At 35.6% G+C, this 25,334-nt stretch overlaps 1 protein-coding gene and 1 long non-coding RNA gene across 2 annotated transcripts in view; one reads left to right on the top strand and one right to left on the bottom strand.

Moving 5' to 3' along the window:
* Nucleotides 1–25,334, bottom strand: part of LOC309633708 — a 275,637-nt gene that overhangs the window by 82,645 nt on the left and 167,658 nt on the right. The window lies entirely within an intron of this gene.
* On the top strand, nt 1,971–23,909 carry ADAMDEC1 (ADAM like decysin 1). Its single transcript, XM_082402835.1, has 14 exons — nt 1,971–3,478; nt 3,707–3,825; nt 4,388–4,464; nt 12,343–12,421; nt 13,918–13,994; nt 15,170–15,356; nt 15,546–15,605; nt 16,296–16,367; nt 16,870–17,039; nt 17,402–17,483; nt 18,198–18,328; nt 19,278–19,455; nt 22,480–22,563; nt 23,797–23,909. Exons 1-13 carry the CDS (start codon nt 3,391–3,393, stop codon nt 22,558–22,560), a joined length of 1,401 nt encoding a protein of 466 aa, XP_082258961.1. The 5' UTR covers nt 1,971–3,390; the 3' UTR covers nt 22,561–22,563; nt 23,797–23,909.

Below are 25,334 nucleotides of genomic sequence, written 5' to 3'. Positions count from 1 at the left end.
TGGATGATTTGAAGTCTCTTTGAGTCATCTATAAAATTGGAATCATAATCTTTGAACTGACTACTTAGATCTATTATGATTACCAAATAAAATAATGTATGTAAAATATTCACATTTTAAGGGATTATTGTAATTTTTATTCATGTTGCTGTTCTATTTTCATTTCTAGTTAGACACTGTTTAAACATCTTTCCCAGTCATCAAGTATACTTTATTATGAAACATTTCAGAATGTTAAGTTTTATGGGAACAAAATTCTCTGTGGTCAAGACGTTGGTCATGATTTCTTAGTTTTATGATCATAAATTAAGTCCTATGTTTAGTAAATACTTGGATAATGTGTTCATAAGGATACATGTATATGTCATTCCTCATTCCCTCCAGATGCATCAAGTAAACAATCTCTTCACTATTATTTCCATAGTTTTAATTTATAGACTGATACTCAACCATTTAACAAACAGCATTCGTATCTCAGGAAGATAGTTCAGTTTACAAACTTCTTTCATTGAATATGAGTATTTTTGAACATCTATTATCTTCAAGGTGCTGTGCTCTTGAAAGACACACCAGGAGATATATATCCAGCCTTTAATGGTTATAACTAAACAGTCTGATCAACTGACCAAATGGGAAGATGTCATCTATAAGATTCATACAGTTGCTCAAGCTGCACCTTAGAACTCATTCCAGATTTTTCTATCTTCCTTAGTTGTTACATCCAATCAATTAGCAAGTGTGACAATTTTATGAGCTAAATATTTCTCAGATAGGTACCATTTTCTTTAAGCCCTTTAGCATTTGTCTCTCCATAACTTGGCTCCCTGCATATCTCAAAAGCTTTATGCCATATACCTATTACTTTTCCTGTTATGTTCAATCATGGAGAATATATTGTAGTTCTACACACATATTATGATTTTCTACATATCCATGGCTTTTCTCACATAGTTTTCTCTCACAGAATACTCATTCCCCTATTTCCTTTCCAGCTAATATTATCTGACTCTCTCTGCCCACCAAATGATGTATTCTAAAATCTACCTGAATGTAGTGCACAAGCCTCAATCATAATGTTTACCATTTGTATAAACTGACCTATTTGTAAATTAATCTCTAATCTTATTAGACTTTGTTATGGGACTATCACAATACTAAGGGTAGTATCAGGGTCATCTTGAAATGCCCAGAAATGTAGTATTAATTTAATATAAACTCAAATTTAACATGATCTCAATAAATATTTAACTTATCCTGAAATACTAGCTGTATAAGTAACCAAAAATTAATGTGGTGTTTAATAGTCTGAAAGCAGACTTTTCAACAGCAACACTAGTTGTCAAAAAAAAAAAAAAAAAAAAAAAACCCAGTAGAATAGCTCACAAATGCTGAGACATTGTCATTCTAAAACTGTATTCCCAGCTAAACCACCACTGAAGAATAGGGTGAAATAAATACCCTCAGAAAAAAAATTTTTTTAAAAAGTAGTGTTTACTCTAAGAAATGATTTGTCAGAGAATATGTTTTATAAAGACTTTAAAAAAATAAAATACTAATGCTAAAAGGATCTGTAAGCAAAGAAGGTGGTATGAGTGTGAGTAATTTCAAATAGTATTATCTGTATAAAACACAAACTAATGATAATGACTAACTTAGGGGTGAAAATCATGGTAGAACTAAAATACCTGACAACAACATGTAAGATGGCAAGGGGTGGGATGTTGATAAGAGTTACACCATTCTAAGGTCTTGTATTATTTGATGGTAGATGTTAATTAAGATTATATTTTGTGAAATTTTAATGGTAACTACTATAGGATATATGTAGACTGTTGATCTTCTGGACCAGCAAAAAAAAAAAAAAATATATATATATATATAAAATATAATATATATATTAATAATATATATATTATATATTTATATATATAATTATATATAATATATTATATATATATTATATATATATATATATATATATATATATATAAAGTTATAGAGAAAGCTTAAATGACTCAACAGAATGTAGAAGAACAAAAAGAAGCATAAACATGGAGAGGTAACTATAAAACTTACAATCCGATGCTAGCAAACTCCCAAATGTATCAGTAAAAACTAAGCTCAGTAGTTAAAGAGCATAGATTTTTAGACTGGGAAAACTCTGCAAATGGGAGTGTAATTTGGAGCTAATTCTCTGAGAATTACCAGGTCAATGTATACCAAGAATCTCAAATTGTTCTACCTTTTTAACTAAATAATACCATTTCTAGTAATTTATCGAAAAGAACTAATCAGAAATTCAATCATAGAAATATACACATATAGCGACATATAAAACATTACACTCAAGGCAATATTCTTAAGTCATTAAAATAACACATTAATATACAATAGGATGACAATGTTTATGTTATAATGCTATGCAAAAAATAACAGGTTCCCCAAACCTTTTCTACAGTAAGAACTATAGTTTATAAAGTTTAATTTTCTTTTCTTTTCTTTTCTTTTCTTTTCCTTTCCTTTCTTTTACTAGTGCATGGAAGAGAGATGAAAATAAGTTGTCAAAATGTTAACAGAAGTCACTTCTTGATGTTGGGCTGTTGGGTGACCAACTTCTTTGCCTCAATATACTGTTTTGATGCCTATGACCATGAAAATGTGTCATTTTTGTAATCAGAAAAATAGTTATTTCCCTTCAGTAGAACTCATAGTGCGTTTCAAAAATACTTTATATGCAGTATAATTTGAGGTTAACACTGTCAAGAGAATTTACATTTGCACATTTCCTTATAGTTTTGTGTGTGTGTGTGCATGCATGTGTGTGTGTTACCTTGTATGAACTTTATAAGAAACTTAGGGTAGGTATCGTTATCATCATCCCCTTTTCACAGATAAGGAAAGTGAGGGTCAGAGAAATTATAATATCCTAGCTTATAAAACTTTGTCTGGTGCTTGTTTTACAGATTGTTTTCTCTGTGCCAATTTTTCAAAATATGTACAGGTTACTGAAATATTTTCTAAATGTATGGATCAATTTCTATAACATTACCGAACAGCATGAGCAATGGCTGAATTTAATGAATATGCAAATATATGCACACACAGCTCAGTCTCAGTTGGTACTTTCCCACTACTATAGGAGCACCAGGGCCAAGCAGCTGTCCAGATGTGACTCCTTAAGCTGTAACCACAGACATAAACACCTCTCATAAATGAAGAACATTCTCACGATCTTGACACTGCAATCTCTTAGCAACTTCCCAGTGTCATTAGGAAACATTCCTCAATCTCCCAAAGAAGGTCTGAGGTTTTTAACTTTATTATTTTTTTCAATTTGTAAAGAGAAGTAGGGGAAGATAAAACTGGACAGCTGCGGGGGACAAAATCTTCATGTTGTGTGGGACATCTCAGCTACCTACAGTAGCCAGCATGTCTTTGGTCCTGCTTTCCACCCTCTGGCTCATCGTTCAAGCTCAAGGTAAGTACTAATATATTGACAGTTCCAAAGAATTGTTTCATCATTGTCACATCTTTCCAGAATAGGGAGAGAAAACTAAAGAAAAAGTTTTTGTTATCAAAGCTGAACTGGAGGAGTAACTTGTTCTTCTCAATATTTCCCTTCTCAGTGGAAATTGTCTTCCACTCAGTTTCAAGAAACCAACCAACAAAAACCTTAATTTTGTCAGTATTACCTCTCTTTCTCTAGCAATAGCCATAAAGCCGACTCCTGAACTAGAGCCCTATGAAGTGGTTCGTCCTAAAAAACTACACATTTTACACAAAAGAGAAATACAGAACAACCAGACAGAGAAGCATGGCAAAGAGGTAAGCAATGGGATGACCGTGGGATTTTGCTGTCATCTAAAGAGACAGTAAAGGACCTTTTTACTAGTAGAAGTCATGTCACAGTCAACATCTAGTAGTTTAGTCTTGAAGCCCATTTACACAAATGCTCCCCTTTGCCCAGGAGAGGGCATAGGATTTCTCTAAATGCTTTTACAATTAAGCAGCAGGAAGGGAGTTAACTCCCACACTGGCTCAGAAAAAATAAAAGTTTGGGTGTTTCTCCAAGTCTGTGGGGGGAACAAAAAAAAAGGAGGACAGAACGGCAGTATATCTAGGAGGAGACGTTCCTTGCCAAGCCCACCAAACCCATGTCTCCTCCCTACCCTCACCCCCTGGCCCCACTGAATTGCCTTTTGTCTATAATAGATAAATCATATTATCTCATTAATTAACAAGATTTTAAAAATGTATTATAGATATTAACTTTCTGACTATTACATTTGTACTTATTATTCTATACAGCTACCTATATCATTATATTATAATTATTTTAGATAGACTCATAAATATAAATTATCATTATATTATTAAATATTTTTAGGAAAGATATGAACCTGAACTTCAGTATCAGATGATATTAAATGGAGAAGAAGTCATTCTTTGCCTACAAAAAGCCAAGTAAGTTGTATTTCCTGCAAGTCTAACCACTGGATTATACCTAAGAGAATGTGGAAAAATAAATCTTCTTGAGACTCTGTATACTGTACTTTGACATAGAAGACATGAAGCATATTGAGCATTAGATTCTAATAGTTGGTGTTAATATTACCTAAGAAGTTTGATGTTTCCCTAGGAAATTGTATGCAAAGAGTAAAACAAAGAAAGCTGCACGAATGACTTTCTTCCCTGCTGCTTTTGGAATTTACTGAAAATATTTTCCACCCAGATAAACTGAAACCTTTGATGTGACTTTCCATTACTTTTTGTTGCTGTTGTTGTTCTGTAAAGCATTTTAATTTTTTTAAACATCTTTATTGGAGTATAACTGCTTTACAATGGTGTGTTAGTTCCTGCTTTATAACAAAGTGAATCAGCTATACATATACATATATCCCCATATCTCTTCCCTCTTGCGTCTCCCTCCCACCCTCCTTATCCCACCCCTCTAGGTGGTCACAAAGCACCCAGCTGATCTCCCTGTGCTATGCAGCTGCTTCCCACTAGCTATCTATTTTACATTTGGTAGAGTATATATGTCAATACCACTCTCTCACTTCGTCCCATCTTACCCTTCCCCCTCCCCATGTCCTCAAGTCCATTCTCTACGCCTGCGTCTTTGTTCCTGTCCTGCCCCTAGGATCCTCAGAACTATTATTTATTTATTTATTTATTTAGATTCCATATACATGTGTTAGCATACAGTATTTGTTTTTCGCTTTCTGACTTACTTCACTCTGTATGACAGACTCTATGTCCATCCACCTCAGTACAAATAACTCAATTTCATTTCTTCTTATGGCTGAGTAATATTCCATTGTATATATGTGCCACATCTTCTTTATCCATTCATCTGTCGATGGACACTTAGGTTGCTTCCGTGTCCTGGCTATTGTAAATAGTGCTGCAATGAATATTGTGGTACATGATACTTTCTGAATTATGGTTTTCTAGGGTATATGCCCAGTAGTGGGATTGCGGGGTCATATGGTAGTACTATTTTTAGTTTTTTAAGGAACCTCCACACTGTTCTCCATAGTGGCTGTACCAATTTACATTCCCACCAACAGTGCAAGAGGGTTCCCTTTTCTCCACACCCTCTCCAGCATTTATTGTTTGTAGATTTTTTGATGATGGCCATTCAGACCGGTGTGAGGTGATACCTTATTGTAGTTTTGATTTGCATTCCTCTAATGATTAGTGATGTTGAGCATCCTTTCATGTGTTGTTGGCAATCTGTATATCTTCATTGGACAAATGTCTATTTAGGTCTTCTGCCCATTTTTGGATTGCGTTGTTTGTTTTTTTGATATTGAGCTGCATGAGCTGCTTGTATATTTTGGAGATTAACGCTTTGTCAGTTGCTTCGTATGTAAATATTTTCTCCCATTCTGAGGGTTGTCTTTTCATCTTGTTTATGGTTTCCTTTGGTGTGCAAAAGCCTTTAAGTTTCATTAGGTCCCATTTATTTATTTTTGTTTTTATTTCCATTTCTCTAGGAGGTGGGTCAAAAAGGATCTTGCTGTGATTTATGTCAGAGGGTTCTGCCTATGTTTTCCTCTAAGAGTTTGATAGTGTCTGGCCTTAGATTTAGGTCTTTAATCCATTTTGAGTTTATTTTTGTGTATGGTGTTAGGGAGTGTTCTAATTTCATTCTTTTACATGTAGCTGTCCAGTTTACCCAGCACCACTTATTGAAGAGGCTGTCTTTTCTCCATTGTATATTCTTGCCTCCTTTAACAAAGATAAGGTGACCATATATGCATGGGTTTATCTCTGGGCTTTCTATCCTGTTCCATTGATCTATATTTCTGTTTTTGTGCCAGTCCCATACTGCCTTGATTATTGTAGATTTGTAGTATAGTCTGAAGATAGGGAGCCTGATTCCTCCAGCTCCGTTTTTGTTTCTCAAGATTGCTTTGGCTACTCAGGGACTTTTGTGTTTCCACACTAATTGTGAAATTTTTTGTTCTAGTTCTGTGAAAAATTCCATTGGTAATTTGATAGGGATTGCATTGAATCTGTAGATTGCTTTGGGTAGTAGAGTCATTTTCACAATATTGATTCTTCCAATCCAAGAACATGGTATATCTCTCCATCTGCTGCTATCATCTTTAATTTCTTTCATCAGTGTCTTATACTTTTCTGCATACAGGTCTTTTGTCTCCTTAGGTAGGTTTATTCCTAGGTATTTTATTCTTTTTGTTGCAGTGGTAAATGGGAGTGTTTCCTTTATTTCTCTTTCAGATTTGTCATCATTAGTGTATAGGAATGCAAGAGATTTCTGTGCATTAATTTTGTATCCTGCAACTTTACCAAATTCATTGATTAGCTCTAGTAGATTTCTGGTGGCATCTTTAGGATTCTCGTTGTATAGTACCATGTCATCTGCAAAGAGTGACAGTTTTTCTTCTTCTTTTCTGATTTGGATTCCTTTTATTTCTTTTTCTTCTCTGATTGCTGTGGCTAAAACTTCCAAAACTATGTTGAATAATAGCAGTGGGAGTGGGCAACCTTGTCTTGCTCCTGATCTTAGTGGAAATGGTTTCAGTTTTTCACCATTGAGAACGATGTTGGCTGTGGGTTTGTCATATATGGCCTTTATTAGGTTGAGGTAAGTTCCCTATATGCCTACTTTCTGGAGGGTTCTTTTCATAAATAGGTGTTGAATTTTGTTGAAAGCTGTTTCTACATCTATTGAGAATATCATATGGTTTTTATCCTTCAATTTTTTAATGTGGTGGATCACATTGATTGATTTGCGTATATTGAAGAATCCTTGCATTCCTGGGATAAACCCCACTTGATCATGGTGTATGATCCTTTTAATGTGCTGTTGGATGCTGTTTGCTAGTATTTTCTTGAGGATTTTTGCATCTATGTTCATCAGTGATATTGGCCTTTAGTTTTCTTTTTTTGTGACATCTTTGTCTGGTTCTGGTATCAGGGTGATGGTGGCCTCGTAGAATGAGTTTGGGAGTGTTCCTTCCTCTGCAATTTTTTGGAAGAGTTTGAGAAGGATGGGAGTTAGCTCTTCTCTAAATGTTTGATAGACTTCACCTGTGAAGCCATCTGGTCCTTGGCTTTTGTTTTTGGAAGATTTTTAATCACAGTCTCAATTTCTATGCTTGTGATTGGTGTTTATTTTTTCTATTTCTTCCTGGTTCAGTCTCGGAAGGTTGTGCTTTTCTAAGAATTTGTCCATTTCTTCCAAGTTGTCCATTTTATTGGCATAGAGTTGCTTATAATAATCCTTCATGATTCTTTGTATTTCTGCAGGGTCAGTTGTTACTTCTCCTTTTTCATTTCTAATTCTGTTGATTTGAGTCTTCTCCCTTTTTTTCTTGATGAGTCTGGCTAGTGGTTTATCTATTTTGTTTATCTTCTCAAAGAACCAGCTTTTAGTTTTATTGAACTTTGCTGTTGTTTCCTTCTTTCTTTTTCATTTATTTCTCATCTGATCTTTATGATTTCTTTCTTTCTGCTAACTTTGGGGTTTTTTGTTCTTCTTTCTCTAATTGCTTTAGGTGTAACGTTACGTTGTTTGAGATTTTTCTTGTTTCTTGAAGTAGGATTGTATTGCTATAAATTTCCCTCTTAGAACTGCTTCTGCCAAATCCCATAGGTTTTGGGTGGTCGTCTCTTTACTATCATTTGTTTCTAGGTATTTTTTGATTTCCTCTTTGATTTCTTCAGTGATCTGTTGGATATTTAGTAGTGCATTGCTTAGCCTCCATGTGTTTGTACTTTTTACAGTTTTTTTTCCTGTAATTGGTATCTAGTCTCATAGCATTGTGGTTGGAAAACATACTTGATACGATTTCAATTTTCTTAAATTTACCAAGGCTTGATTTGTGACCCAAGATATGATCTATCCTGGAGAATGTTCCATGAGCACTTGAGAAGAATGTGTATTCTGTTGTTTTTGGATGGAATGTCCTATAAATATCAATTAAATCTATCTGGTCTATTGTGTCATTTAAAGCTTGTGTTTCCTTATTTATTTTCATTTTGGATGATCTGTCCATTGGTGAAAGTGGGGTGTTAAATTCCCCTACTGTGATTGTGTTACTGTCTATTTCCTCTTTTATGGCTGTTAGCATCTGCCTTATGTTGAGTTGCTCCTATGTTGCGTGCAAAAATATATACAACTGTTAGGTCTTCTTTCTTGGATTGATCCCTTGATTATTATGTAGTGTCCTTCTTTGTCTCTTGTAATAGTCTTTATTTTAAAGTCTATTTTGTCTCATATGAGAATTGCTACTCCAGCTTTCTTTTGATTTCCATTTACATGGAGTATCTTTTTCCATCCCCTCACTTTCAGTCTGTATGTGTCCCTAGGTCTGAAGTGGGTCTCTGGTAGACAGCATATATACGGGTCTTGTTTTTGTATCCGTTCAGCCAGTTGATGTCTTTTGGTTGTAGCATTTAATCCATTTACATTTAAGGTAATTATCGATATGTATATTCCTTTTACCATATTCTTAATTGTTTTGGGTTTGTTTTCGTAGGTCTTTTCATTCTCTTGTGTTTCCTGCCTAGAGAAGTTCCTTTAGCATTTGCTGTAAAGCTGGTTTGGTAGTGCTGAATTCTCTTAGCTTTTGCTTGCTTGTAAAGATTTTAATTTCCCCATCAAATCTGAATGAGATCCTTTCTGGGTAGAGTAATCTTGGTTATAGGCTTTTCCCTTTCATCACTTCAAATATCTCCTGCCATTCCCTTCTGGCTTGCAGAGTTTCTGTTGAAAGATTAGCTGTTAACCTTATGGGGATTCCCATCTATGTTATTTATTGCTTCTCCCTTGCTGCTTTTAACATTTTTTCTTTGTATTTAATTTTTGATAGTTTGATTAATATGTGTCTTGGCGTGTTTCTCCTTGCATTTATCCTGTATGGGTCTCTGCGCTTCCTGGACTTGATTAACTATTTCCTTTCCCATATTAGGGAAGTTTTCAACTATAATCTCTTCAAATATTTTCTCAGTCTCTTTCTTTTTCTCTTTTTCTTCTGGGATCCCTATAATTTGAATGTTGTGTTTAATGTTGTCCCAGAAGTCTCTGAGACTGTCCTCAATTCTTTTCATTCTTTTTTCTTTATTCAGCTCTGGGGCAGTTATTTCCACTATTTTACTTCCAGCTCACTTATTCGTTCTTCTGCCTTAGTTATTCTGCTATTGATTCCTTCTAGAGAATTTTTAATTCCATTTATTCTGTTGCTCATCATTGTTTGTTTGCTCTTTAGTTCTTCTAGGTCCTTGTTAAACGTTTCTTGTATTTCTCCATTCTATTTCCAATATTTTGGATCATCTTTACTATCATTACTCTGAATTCTTTTCCAGGTAGACTGCCTATTTTCTCTTCATTTGTTTGGTGTGGTGGGTTTTTACTTTGCTCCTTCATCTGCTGTGTATTTCTCTGTCTTCTCATTTTGCTTAACTTACTGTGTTTGGGGTCTCCTCTTCACAGTCTACAGGTTTGTAGTTCCCGTTGTTTTTGGTGTCTGCCCCCAGTGGTTAAGATTGTTTCAGTGGCTTGTGTAGGCTCCTGGTGGAGGGGACTGGTGCCTGTGCTCTGGTGTATAAGGCTGGATCTTGTCTTTCTGGTGGGCAGGACCGCATCCAGTGGTGTGTTTTGGGGGTGTCTGTGAACTTATCATTATTTTAGGCAGCCTCTCTGCTAATGGGTGGGGTTGTGTTCCTGTCTTGCCAGTTGTTTGGCATGGGGTGTCCAGTGCTGGAGCTTGCTGGTTGTTGAGTGGAGCTGGTTCCTAGTGTTGAGACAGAGATCTTGGGAGAGCTCTCACCAATTAATATTATGAGGGGCCGGGAGGTCTCTGGTGGTCCAATGTCTTGAACTTGTGTCTCCCAACTCAAGTCTGAGACCCAACTGGAGCACCAAGACCCTCTCAGCCACATAGCTCAGAAGAAAAGGGAGAAAAGAAAGAAAGAAAGAAAGAAAAGAATAAATAAAATAAAGTTATTAAAAAAAATAAAAAGATATTATTAAATTTAAAAAATTTTTAATTAAAAAAAAAGATGAGAGCAACCAAACCAATAAACAAATCCACCAATGATAAGAAGCACTAAAAATAATACTAAGATAAACATAAAAATCAGAAACTAGTCAGTCACATACAGCAAACCCCAAGTCTACAGTTGCTCCTAAAGACCACCACCTCAATTTTGGAATGATCTGTTGTGTATTCAGGTATTCCACAGATGCAGGGTACATCAAGTTGATTGCAGAGATTTAATACGCTGCCCCTGAGGCTGCACAGAGAAATTTCCCTTTCTCTTCTTTGTTCACACAGCTCCTGGGGTTCAGCTTTGGATTTGGTCCCGCCTCTGCATGTAGGTCACCCTCTGGCAACTCTTCTTCGTCCAGACAGGAGGGGGTTAAAGAGCTGCTGATTAGGGGGCTCTGGCTCACTTAGGCCAGGGGGAGGGAGAGGTATGGAATGCAGGGCGAGCCTGCAGCAGCAGAGGCCGGTGTGATGTTGTACCAGCCTGAGGTGCACCATATGTTCTCCTGGGGAAATTGTCTCTGGATCACAGGACCCTGGCAGGGGCGGGCTGCACAGGTTCCCAGGAGGGGCGGTGTGGATAGTGACCTGTGCTTGCACACAGGCTTCTTGGTGGCAGCAGCAGCAGCCTTAGCATCTCATGCCCATCTCTGGGGTCTGCGCTGATAGCTGCAGCTTGTGCCCATCTCTGAAGGTCATTTAGGTGGTGTTCTGAATCTCCTCTCCACGTGCACCCCGAAACAGTGGTCTCTTGACGCTTAGGCAGCTCCAGACTTTTTCCCGGACTCCCTCCCGGCTAGTTGTGGCGCACTAGCCCCCTTCCGGCTGTGTTCACACAGCCAACCCCAGTCCTCTCCCTGGGATCTGACCTCCAAAGGTGGAGCCTCAGCTCCCAGCCCCCACCCACCCCGGTGGGTGAGCAGAGAAGCATCTCAGGCTGGTGAATGCTGGTTGGCGCCGGTCCTCTGTGCGAGAATCTCTCCACTTTACCCTCTGCACCCTTGTTCCTGCACTGTTCTCCGTGGTTCTGAAGCTTCCCACCTCTGCCACCCACAATCTCCGCCCACAAAGGGACTTCCTAGTGTGTGGAAACTTTTCCTCCTTCACAGCTCCCTCCCAGAAGTGCAGGTCCTGTCCCTATTCTTTTGTCTCAGTTTTTTCTTTTTTCTTTTGCTCTACCCAGGTACGTGGGGAGTTTCTTGCCTTTTGGGAAGTCTGAGGTCTTCTGCCAGCGTTCAGTAGGTGTTCTGTAGGAGCTGTTCCACATGTAGATGTATTTTTGATGTATTTTTGGGGAGGAAGGTGATCTCCCCGTCTTACTCCTCTGCCATCTTGAAGGTCCTCTCCTCCATTACTTTTATAATAACATATATCTAATGCTCATTCAGGGCACACAAGTTTGAGATAGATCCCAGGGGATGGGGCTCCACCAAGTTCTATAATAGTCAGTAAACTTCTCCCTGAATGCAATGGTCTTTCATGTGTATTTATGACCCAACACCCTACAAAGATCCTTTGGAGGCTATATCCTTGGTTCAAAGAATCCCAAAATAATCCATTTGAAGGTAGAAAAATTCTTATGTAATTTTTCTATCAGTAAAGTATTTCAGGGTATTTCTTTCCTCAGCTCTAAGAGGTATAACTAATGCTTTGATTTGCTTCAGGAGCAGACTTCTGATGTTGGAAAAGGACCAGTGGGTCAGAATGCCAGCTCTTTCTCACTGTAGACATTATCATTCCTTTAGTACTGATGATCATACAGGAATATTAGCCTTTATTACCACCATGAGAGTATCATGCAACTTTCTGCTCTCTACAGGCATCTCCTGGGGCCAGACTACACTGAAACATATTACTCACCCAGAGGAGAGAAAATCACAACAAGCCCTCAGAACATGGTAGGTTCCAAATGCTTTCTGGGACTCTTACTTGGATCTGCTGCTTACATCATAAGATTCATAGGTTCAAGGACAACTTAAAAAAAATTAAAGGACTTGAAAACAGGGTGCTCGTCTAAGACCAATGAGATAACAGATGAAAAAATTTGTATCTTTTTTAAAAGATAGAAGTAGTAGGAGGCTTCCAAGTGTTGCATTTTTAGAAGCAACCAAAAGTCTGCTTTCCCCTAAACCATCTTATCAATAGGTTAGAAATATTCTCCCCTAGGTACTTGAAAGGTCATGTCACTGTTTACTGTTTTCTAGTGATATATGCATTTATCCTGAGATCAGCAAAGGTATATCAATTATTTAATTAATATAATTTTTTATCTGGTTAAACCACCATCATATGAATAATGCCAAGGTATAGATATCAGACATAGAGAATCAAGGCCAAGGAAAAACAGGAAGAGAATATAAAAAGACTCATTCATAGAGTATTACCAAGCTAAGCGAGTTTCTCAGAGCCACCCTCCACGGTGCCCCAAACATCTATGTTTCTATAAAAAAACAGACAAGACTTATGCCACTGAATGACTGTCCATTCCTTTCTCAAATCAAGACTCTCATTTCATGGACGTCTGGATTGTTGCTAACATTGACCTCTGGGGAAAATATCTGATAAATTAATTCATGCTCAAGTGTGAATGGCCAGTGATATCTTAATGTGGTACCTTTTCCAAGTCATCTATAAGAAAATGTTTATGATGACAAGGTTTCTTACAAAGGAAAGAAAGACACAGATGGATTTTCAGACCCTGAGGCAAGTCAGTTTATTTTGAGCAAGAGTTTATTCATTAGCTTTCTTGGACCATTCTACATAAGTGAGCCACTACTTTGCTTCTACAAAGCGCCAACCATGTGTGAATCTCTAGTTGTAGATAAATTCTCTGGGCTTTGGATGCTGGTAAAGGGTTGCCACTAACACACTAGTTAAAATAATGAGTTGGACCCGTTAGTCTGAGGAGCTCAGGAGTGGTGGTGTGGCCCCTTGAGGACTCTAGAATCTGGAAAAATGAATACCTCATTTTATTGATATGTGATGCACAGTGGAGCTTGCACAAGGGAACTAAACTCTCAAAAGTTGGCACTCAAACCTGAGAGCTCTTGGGGAGTGCTGTAGATCCCATGGGGGACCTGGCTACTTCTCAAATGCAGCATCCACTCTTGCCATGAGTCTATTTAGATTCAAATTCCCCGGACTTTTCTTTAGTGTGAATTAGTATCAGAAAGACAGCTCAGCCACCAAATATGGAGAGTTTCCAGGGTCAGTGGTGGAGTAGTTCATGAAACCACTGAGGTTCTCAATGTTTTTGTTTCTGGGAACTGGTCTGGCCACAGCCACTACTTGAAGAACTTTCCTACATATTCAAGATAAGAGCTTTCAACACAACTGTGATATGTTTATTTTTGTAGTTAAAAAAAAAAACAAACACATTTTTTTCCAACCTTAGGAACACTGCTACTATAAAGGACACGTCCTAAATGAAAAGGATTCTGTTGCCAGTATTTGTACTTGTGATGGGTTGAGGTGAGTGTCACTTGCAAAAATGTTAAACATCAAGCACCATTTTGTTACACAAAATTGAGTCTTTCTGAACACCATATCTTCTTGCTATCTTGGTAAAATTGTCTCCAATAATAAAATGTTGAATATATGTGGTTAAAGTGAAGAATAATGTATCATCCTTGCACTCATTTCATTATCTGTGGTTCTAGTAAAAGTTAAAGTTAGCAATTTTTAAACAAGTACTACATTCTGGAGCATGATGATATCTGGATCCATTTTCATGTTTATCACCCACTCTACCACTCACTCCCCAAAACTACCTGTTTCATTTTCTTAAAGATTCTACCCTGCAATTGTCATGGTTGAACATAATTTTTAGAAGTTTGTGTGTATGGGTGTGTGTGTGTCTGTGCGGTATTTCTGTTTACTAAAGTAATTCTTGCCAATTAGGGAAAATTTGTAAAGTGTGAGAAAGCACAAATACAAAATTATCCACCATAAAATTTTACCTCTGTGTATCGCTATTATTAATATTTTGTCATGGTTGCTGCCTTTTATGCATATAGACAAATATATCTTTTACATGATTGAAATATGAAATAAAATATACATGATTCTTCTGCCAACCTGGGACATACCACATGACATCATAAGCCTTTTCCCAGATCATAAAATACCTTCATAGATGTAATTTTTAACAGCTGTGTTGGCTTTCTAATATTCCATCATATGGACTTACTTTGTATTTCTGAACTAATTTTCCTTCTAAGAAGAGAAAATCTTTAAGTTAATACTAATTACAAACTGTTCCTCTGGCTGATCTGCTCATCATTCTTTCTCTCTTCTGGGGTTCTTGGTATCTAAACATGCCTTTACTGCATTTTCCATTATATGTCTGGGACCTGCCAAGAAATATTTGCTAAATGTGAAAGTAAACTATGGTGTAAATTCCAAATTCTTTGGGATAGCTTCATCTTAGTACTTCTTGTTCAGAATTCTCTGGGTAATTAAAATAGGCTCTATTTTAGTATTGACAAATACTGAGTATAACTTAAGTTAGCAAAAGTTAGCTGCAAGGCCTACGAATGAAAACTCTGTGTGTGAGCTTGGGATTGAGGGAGAGGTATCCCTCCACTCTGGTCAGTGGATGTGACTCTGGCAGACAATCTTGAAATATGAGCCTCTGTATCTCACAGGGGATACTTCACACATCACAATCAGAGATACATGATAAAGCCTCTGAAAATCACAGACCAAGAAGAACATGCTGTCCTCATACACAACCAGGAGGAGCTAGACCCAGCTAATCACACCTGTGGTGTAAGAAATGTTGGCAGGAAACAGGGCCTTATTCGAACCTCAAGGTCACTCAAAAGGCCAGAGGTGAGTGCAGCTTTCTGACCAACATTCATTTCAACTATCTCAGTAATGATATATGAAATACTGGTGCACCCAGCAATGACTCGTATGAGTAAAGCCCAACCCTTATTTACTTATTTAAATCTCTTTGTAAGCTTTTTAATCTCTTAGGTTGAAGACATTATTAACAATGTTCTTTCACTCTTTGTAAAGAAAGACTTTCTTCAGGCTGAGAAATACATCGATCTCTTTTTGGTGCTGGATAATGCCTTTGTGAGTATGAAATATAAGTACTTCTTGGCCAGTTAAGTCAATTTTTAAGTTTTCTTATCAAGCGGACACAAGCAATAAACTATTCTAGCTGAAAATACAAAGCCTGTCCACCTGATTGTCTTGTCTGTTCTACCTGCTTTGTCAGAAATAGTTTTCATTCATCCCCCCCTTTAAAATCTTCTGCCAAAATATTCAGATATTGGAAATATACTTAATGCCAGATAGCAACAGTAAAACAACCACAATAACTAGAAACATAAAAGAATGGGTTATCTTTTTAAAGTTCTCACTATAATACGTAAATATAGACATAAAACTATATATACTTTACAAGTTATATTCATATGGTCAAAAATACTAGAATCTGTGCTTCTAACTCTGAAATACTGCTTTATAACCAAATTTTAATAACATTAAATTGGTTTAAAAACATTGAAATTAATTTGATTTATTCAACTTAATTTGAATTGAAATTTTATATGAATGCCAAATTGTTCTCCTGCCAAAAACTTCTTACATTTGAATTAGAATTTGTTGAAACAGATTCTTATGTAAGATAGACGTGGAATGAATAGACATTTATTTACATTGAAATGTGTAATTTTTCTTAGAATGTAAAATCCTGTACCCCATCAGCTTTCTCACTTTAATTTGTGGTTTTAATTACTCTTTGCATTTTGTGTTTTACAGTATAACATGTATAATAGGAATATAACTTTGATAAGAAGCTTTGTGTTTGATGTGATAAACCTACTCAATGTGGTAAGATATTTGTTCTCTAAACATATATTTCCACACAGGAGCTTAGGGCTTCCCTATGTGTTCACCAAATAAGGAGCTGGGAGAGTCACAATGGCTTATGGCCAGCAGTTTTGGGAAATTTAGCAGATAATGATCAACATCAAGGTAAAATCACATATACTGTAGCAAAGGCAACTTCTAGGTTTTCTATTTTCAAAATTCGGATACATTTATCCATCACTTGTGGTCAGTAAAATATCTAAAATACTAAAGAAATCTCTTCTACTATATAGCACAGGACACTATATTCAATATCCTGGGATAAACCATAATGGAAAAGAATATGAAAAAGAATATATATATATATATATATATATATATATATATATATATATATATATATAACTGAGTCAGTTTGCTGTACAGCAGAAATTAACACATTGTAAATCAACTATACTTCAATCAAAATTTTTAAAAAAAGAAATCTCAAACATTTTCATGAAGAAAAATGTTCTTTCCACAGATTTATAATACCATAGACATTCAAGTGGTCTTGATAGGTATGGAAATCTGGTCTGATGGTGATAAGATAAAGGTGGTACCCAACACAGGTGTCACCTTTAATAACTTTCTGAATTGGCATCGTTCTAACCTGGGGAAGATGAAGATCCATGACCACGCTCAGCTACTCAGGTGAGCACACGCTGGACAGGGCCAGGCCTATTTTGGCAGAGAAGATAGTTATCCCAAAGGTTTCTTGGCAGAGATTCCTGTTCAATTCTACCTCCCTGATCAGATGTCAGAGAGCCTAAAGTTCTACTAATAGCAGTTCACCTGTGAGATTATTGGAGACCCATGTCAGATCACTAAAATCGACTCTTGGATGTGGGATAGCCATCTGTGGTCATTATAGTGCTATAGAACAGCAGAAGCTTTTCTGGGGCCTCATGAATATGAAAAGGGTAGGGGAGCTAGGGAAATCTCAAACATAGTTGAAAAAAGCTGATGGTTCCAAAGATTCAAATTGTGACAATGTACCTGTAACTTTCACACAGTGGAGTTGGCTTCAGAAATCGAATTACAGGACTGGCAGCCTCGAATTCCTTGTGCTCCCCATCATCTGTTGCCGTTATTGAGGTTTGTAAAAATATAGCTCCATGAGGTTCTATAACCTCCAGGAAGACAAGCACAATGTCTTATTCAGAGTTAGCACAATGTACATTTGCTGAGTCAGTAAATAAAAGTAGAAATGAACCTCCTGCTAGATCACTACACTGAAGATTCCTTGGATTATGAAACAGAATATCTCATTTACATTGACCATCTCAGAGGTTTCACTCTTTAGTTTGTGTTAGGGAATAAGAACAGGAAGATTGGGACATAAAGGGAATCCAGGTACCCTCTGGGGCCCGAGGCAACTTCACATTAATCATCCTTAGTATCTATGGCCAGGAAGGTCAGACAAAGTGCATGCTGGTGTCATATGGCCAAACACTACCAATGTCATAAGCATCACGGCAATAGTTTTTGGAGGTTTTGAGTACATACTATGGTGTATTTTAGTACTTCTTATGAAGAATGGAATTACCATAATTTAACCATGGTTTACCAAGAATTCATCATTAATTCAGCAAATATTGATTGAACACTGGCTCAATGGTTAGATTCCCAGGAGGCAATCATTTCAAATGTTTATGCAACAATTTACAATAACCAATGACAGGGGAAGAAGCTCAATGATTCAATAATTTTCATCTGTCAAACTATTTTTTTGTAACACGGAACATTGGCAAAAATTAACAAATAACTGAATAAAATCAGAAGTAATAGATATTTCTATTTGTTTTCCAGGGTAAGAGAAAGAATAGTGTCTCTCTTGTAGGAGTGATGGCACATGAGTTGGGTCATGTCCTTGGTATGCCTGATGTTCCATATAACACCAACTGTCCCTCTGGGAGTTGTGTGATGAATGAATATCTGAGGTGAGCCCTTGTCACCCTAGAGAAAAAGATACTTCTTAAATCTTAAAGAATTCAGATGCAGCCTATATAGTTGGATGGACATTTTTTTTACGTAGGGCTGTGCTTCCTGCTAATTCACCCTCCAGCTTCTTTTTTCTTTTCTTTTTTTTTTTTTTTTTTTTGGCTGCACCACACAGCATGTGGGATCTTAGTTCCCCAACCAGGGATCAAACCCGTGTCCCCTGCATTGGAAGCACAGAGCCTTAACCACTGGACTGCCAGGGAAATCCCCACCCTCCAGCTTCTTGATGTATAGGATTTACCAGCTAGCAGAGTTCATTATTAAAGATCTCCAAATATGCCAAGATAGAGTTTATAAGTATAGTGACCATGTTATTTTAACTTAAAATAATATATTTTCTAAAAATATTTATCTAATTAAGATGATGACAACATCCTTATAAATCCCCATCACCAATCAACTCATTTTTATGTTATTAATAGTTGCCTTTTAATTCCAGGCACTTTGCAAGGACTTGGGATAGAAAAATGAATAAACATACCTTGCTTTTGAAGTGTTCATAAATAGAAAGATAAATATGTCCATAGAACCTCTAATTCTGCAATTATTTCCTTTCACTATTCATTGTTATTATCGCTTACCTCTTAGCCCTTGGCGAGATGAGTGAATGAAAACAAATGGCGAGGCTCATCACTGCTGCCCTTTAGGACAGAAGTGAATCCACACGGAAATTTGAATTCTTCCAACTCTACAACTGGGTGTCTAGGAAAAGAATTTTCCAACCAGCATAGTATGCAGGCTCTATTATCACGCTCCACATATAACATGGTCCATTTATACTAAAATTGGAATTTTCATTGAACTACGTAATATAGTTAGACAAGTCAGATTCTCATGTTGACTTATCACTGTGTGTCATGGTATTTCTCATTTTTCTTCTGGTTACAGTTCAAAATTCCCAAAGGATTTCAGTACAGTCAGTCGCTCACATTTTAAAAAATATATTTTATCTCAAAAACCAAGATGCTTGCTGCAAACATTGGTTCCTAAAAATATGATGATAAAACCAGTGTGTGGGAACCAACTTCTGGAAGTAGGAGAAGTCTGTGATTGTGGCTCTCCTGAGGTATGAAAATATCCACGGTTTAAAACATTTACTAAAGAGTTATTGTTGCATAAGAATTATACTGTTTTTTTTTTTTCCTTTAAAATGTTCTTTTAGAAATTCTTTTTAAAGACAAACTTGGCATCTTAGTAAAAAGTAGGCTTGTGCTTGTTTTCAGTACTGCTTTTAGTAATCTTTTGAAAAGCACTTCAAAGCCAGGATACACTTATGACATGATTTTATGAAGTTCAGTGTAAAGAAGTAAATCATTAACTATAGCATGTCACTTATGATCTTTCCTAGATATATTAGTCAGAAATTCCTAAATCACATAAAGTCACAGCTGATCATTTGTTGAGCAATAACAATTAAACGTCTAGAAGTAAGTTCTCTCCATAGAAAAAGCTGGCCTTCTCTCATCAAACCAGTGTGTAAACGAGGAGAAATTAAAACAGAAGGAGAAAAAAGAAAAATCACACAAAACTGTAGGAAATGGGTTAACATAGAACGTCTAAGATAATTACTATACTTCTGCTAATCTTCATAAAAATCTGACCCCTTCAAGGCATCAGTGTACTCTAAAGAATGTCTCTGATAGTATGTTTACTAGCAATCCCAGACTAGGTTTCTAAAAGAAAGCATTCTATTTTCTTAGCAATCTTCTTTTACTTTGAAGACTAAGAAAATGAGTTACTATTTGAAGAGAATTTTTATGTGTCAATCGCAAAATGCTTTTATAATCACAATCTCCTTATTACTCACAACAAATCTACAAAATAGGTTTGTTATTTTCCCAATTTAGAAAAGAAGTGAGACTCAGAAAATTTAAGTAACTAGATCCAAGGATACAAAGCTAGTAATTGGTGAAGCCTGTTGCAACCCAAGACTTATCCATTACTTTAAGAGGCTCTATGACAATGGGGAAGGCATGTAATTTCCCTATGCCTGAGTTTATTTATTCAGAAATTTTAAGCTATTGAATTATATTAAAAGTTTACATGGTGCAACTTAATCATTTGCAAAGAATATTGCAAATACTCTCTTAATTATAATGAGATATGAAATTTACAAATGATGTGATACTTTACAATAGGTTAGACTTATTCTTACTTCCTTACATTCCCATGTGGTTTCTTGGGTGGAGGATCATTGAAGTTGTTCACAATCCTTGGTATTTCTAATGTCAGCAGGTAAATTACATGTATTCAGTACATACAGACACACATACAAAAAAAGAGGGAGGGAAGGGAGGAGGAGAGGAGAGAGAGAAACTACTATATATATGATGTATAATATCTAATAGTCTTTAAGTATATCATCCAACTGCTATACTGTTTCCATATCTTGTTGATTTTCTTCTTCTGTAGTTGAATAAACTCAGACAGTTAGAGAGTTCGAGCTTACGAACAACTGAATTTTTAAACAACTGTTTTCTTATCTAAAAAGTAGTGTATATATACTTCATATAGTATCCTTTAGTGAAAAATCCAGTTTTCCATGATCTTATATGCTACTTTATTATTTTTCTGTACGTATTTAGGTATTTTCCTAGATTTAAAAAATAATCATTCTATCTGTCTAGATATTATCACACAACCGGAATGCTATTTTAATGACTGTAACTATGTAACACACTTTAATATCTTTAATAGAAAATTTCTTCACTGGCTTTTTTTTTTTTTTTTGCAGTGTTTACATAGCAATTATTCAGTGTCCATTCTTCCATAAAACTCCCGGTATTTTTTTTTTTGTCAACTTGCCCACAAATACAATTGAGATTCTGGTTGAAATGTGTTAAATTCATAATTCACTCTGAAGGCCACTGGCATTTTCACAATGTTAAGTATTGTTTTAAAAGACAAGTTGCCTTTGAAGTTTTTCAGGGAAGTTATATAAAATGTTCTTCATGCAGTTCTTGCACATTTTGAAAGTTTATTTTGAAGTATTTTCAATTTTTTCTTTTTGCTATTAATATGTGTAATGTTTTCTTTTTTATTTAGGTTCTTATTTATTAGTATTCTTGACGTTATTTTATTGTTATCTTAAACAGCTATCTTAGTGACTCATTCAAAGTTTTTAGAGTTGATCCTCTCTTTTTTTCCTAGGTCAAGAATTGTATCACATATGAATAATGAAAGTGTGATTTTGTTCCAATTATTATACTTTCATGTATTTTTTCACTCATAGCATTTGTCAGAATTTACATTAAAATATAGCCTATGAGTAAGTTTTTAAAATTAATTTTTATTGGAGTATAGTTGCTTTACATAGCTTATAAATAATTCTTGTCTTATAGTTTACATTATTGAATATATTTTTGCTATTCATCAGATAGATTTTATCATAATGATGCATAACTCTGTTCATAGTTTACTAATATATGCTTAAATAAATAATGGCTACCTAATTTGTACTAATTTTTGCCATCTATCACAATAATATTAGTTGTTTTCTCCCCTCAGCCTTTTAATATGATGGATTATATTACTTTATTCTGTACAGTTGAGTCACTCTTGCATTTTTGGTGACAAAAAAAACCTGCATAGTTTGTAGTAGAGAGTTGTTATATTAATAAGCTAGTGTTTTACTAATATTTTATTCAAGTTTTTGCATTTATATTCATAAATGAGAATAGTATGTATGTGTATATTCATTACCAAATCTCATTATTGAAATTATGCAGGCTTGGTAAAATGAATTGAGAATTAAGAAAATTTTTTTCTCTATCTTCAAGCTGTTTGAATAGTATAGAAATATTGTCCTTTGAACTTTTAAATTAACTTACATGTAATATCATGTGGGCAAATTTATTTGGGATAATTCTTGGATAATTCTATTTTTGTCCTTTTAGGAGGTAGTTTTCATTACTCAGCATTTTTTCTATTATTAAATTTCTTTGGTCATTTCCATTGGAATTTGTATAGCAGAGTAATTTAGTTTAAAAAGTGAAATTTCACTGTCATCTTGTACCAGAATTCTGTGCACCTAGTCTACAGGAAAAAAAAATACTTGAACCTACTTTCCCATTGTTTGTGTGCTTTAAAGGAATGTGCCAATCCTTGCTGTGAGGCCATGACCTGTATGTTAAAACCTGAAGCTGACTGTGGAAAAAACAGTAAACCATAACACGTAAGACTTTTTTTTCGTTCTTTGTTTCCAAATATTTTCATACTTCTATGTGACTTAAAAAAGATGTGACACTGAGTTCTACAATACACTAAAACACAATTTATTTTACATTTTTTAAATGACAGTTTCAGAAATGAAAAAAGCCATCAATACGAACGTAAATAGCTCAGAGTTGTGTGTATACTAATATAGTAATGAGAAAAGTGGCTACTTTATCATCTACTAGATCAGGACTGCTGAAATCTGTGCTAAAATTTGTATAAATTTCTATTAGATAGTTATAAGTTTAATACAACGTAGTATGACAGACAGAAAATTTTATTTAAAAAGGTCTCAATTAAAGAGCAAATTTTGTTCTTAAATGCTGGTCATTGAAACTTGAAGCATAGTCAGAAAATAACATTTAAGAACACACTACAAGATTTAGCAATTTTATTCCTTTCAAAATGCCTCAATAATTCATAATTCACTTATTATTTTTGTGTTTCACACACTCCTACATGAGTTAGACTAGGAAACCTAATTGTTCTGAATATATTCCTTCCAGTGAAAAACAGTCTCCAAATCTAAAAATGGCAACAACAACAAAAAGTTATAAATAGGGGAAAGGTTCAGGATAAATTATATTAAAGGAGCTATTCTTACAAATCCCCACCCTTTCCTGAATTTCCTGAATCTTTTCTGGGACGGAACCTGCAGAGAGATTATAAAGGGAATAATTGACTCAAAGACCATTGACTATAACTTCCTCAAGGAAAGGCTCAGAAAGGTCATAAGATGAGGAGTATCATTCATTCTCTCACCAAGCATCATTGCACTCAGCTGAAACCCTGGTGTGATCCACTCTGCAGGGAATGCTAGACATTAGGCCCATTTTCTTCCTCTGTCACAGAGACCAGAAGCATAGCATCACAAAAAATATCCATTCAACTCTTTAGGGGCTTGGAATGATAGGTGGGCATGCCCCATTACCGGGCAAGATTGGCAATTTAGTATCATGGAAAGAAAATTGGACTTGGACTAAGGAAGCTTCGATTCTTTTCTTAGTTCTTCCCAAAACTAGGGACTTTAAGCCAAGTTCTTTAATTAGTTTTCTCACCTGTAAAATGAAGCTAATGATATTGTCTTTCAGTAGGGTTGTTAGCATTTTTTAAATTCTGTAAATATTTATTATCATTACATATTTTATAATTTATAATAACCATGGCTTCCAAACTTTTTTCTTTTGATCAGAGAATGAATCCAAAAATCCACTTCATTGAGATGTTACTTGCCAGGACAAGAATCAAGAAATCTAAACATGCCAAGAATCTTGCATATTCTCACTGTTGTCCTGAGATATATTTTGCTTTTCACTTGTCATTATGCTTCCTATATTTTTACCACTCCAGCCAACAGGTCAATAAATGTATTTAGAGAAGCTGCATGTTTTCTAAGCCTGATCTTTAATGTATTTTTAAGGACCCTGAAGCTGTTGTTTAGCTCTGCTCTTTGGAGAACAAAAGAAATTAGCCTTTGACTAAAACACCTCAAAATGTTCCGCTGAATTATGCAGGCTCAATTCAGAATTGTAAAATGACAAGTGTCTTGTGTCTTAACCCCACTTTTATTTTAGTATAGTCCATGAAAATATAAGGCCATTTGAAGAGTAAAGTCTTTGGTGGAAGAAAGGAAAGCAGAGTTCCCGTGTCATTTCTTGCTCTTCAGTGTTCTGCTTACCTTGCTCTTAGAAATGTGGTATTTTTCTATATCATGTCAAGACTAATTAAGCATTTTTAATTTTGTCATGTGTAATCCTCTCACCATCACACTTAATATTAATTTGGAGAAGTCTGCATTGCTCACACTGGAATTTAGCCACCAAGGAATGCTTCATTCATCTATTGGCGTAATGAACCACAATGTCAATGAATAAAAGCACAACTTTTTGAGGATTTTCTGTGTGGTCATTTTCAAAAATGAATATTTTCTAGCTTCGCTATAGGTCTGTGTTAGACGTTAAAGCCTCACATAATTAGACAATTTTCCCTCTGGTCATTTGATGGCATTGCCACGGAGAGCTGGGCATCGTGATGGAGATGGAAAAGGTTACATCATATTTTAATGCCCAAAATGAAATGACTTGAGGCCAGTTGCACAAGACTAGACTTCTTTTTGAAGTTTCTCTAAACCCTTTTTAACAATTAAAATAATTGCCCACATTTCCACTGATGCCTGGGCTGGGAGAACAGGAACTTAAACATACTTCTAAAGATTAGCTTTTGAAACAAGCAACCTTCCAGAAAGCCCTGCTTGCTGGTGTCGGCTGTCTTCCCCTTCCTTGCTTCCATGTTATTGGTGGGTTTGTAACTACAAGTGTTACAGTGAAGCTGCACATCTGAGGTTGCTGGTAGCCCTGCTGCGGCCAGGACTTGTCAATATCCCCCACTGTCCACTGGTCTGATACAAACTCCCACCCAAATCTTCCAAGGAAAAAGGGTTTCTTTAGGTTTATTTCTCCCCTACCTCATGCTCAGATAGAGGCTTCTTATAGTAAAACTGCTTGACCTGCAAGGATTATAGCCAGTGGCATGCTGGAGACAGCTAGTATTGGTTGTAAAACACAGCCATTACTAAAAAACCAGCCTGTAAAAAATTTATAATTAAATATATTATATTAAAACCTATATTAGAGCTCCCCAGAGAAACACCATACATACTATATTTACATTTATTCACTCTATATGATAAATAGATATCATATACATATGATATCTATTTATCATATACAT

This window comes from Balaenoptera borealis, assembly GCF_965194805.1.
Source record: "Balaenoptera borealis genome assembly, chromosome: 8".
Classification (NCBI taxonomy): Eukaryota; Metazoa; Chordata; class Mammalia; order Artiodactyla; family Balaenopteridae; genus Balaenoptera; species Balaenoptera borealis.
Note: the sequence above shows the minus strand (reverse complement) of the source record. Positions and strands in the feature narration are given on the sequence as shown.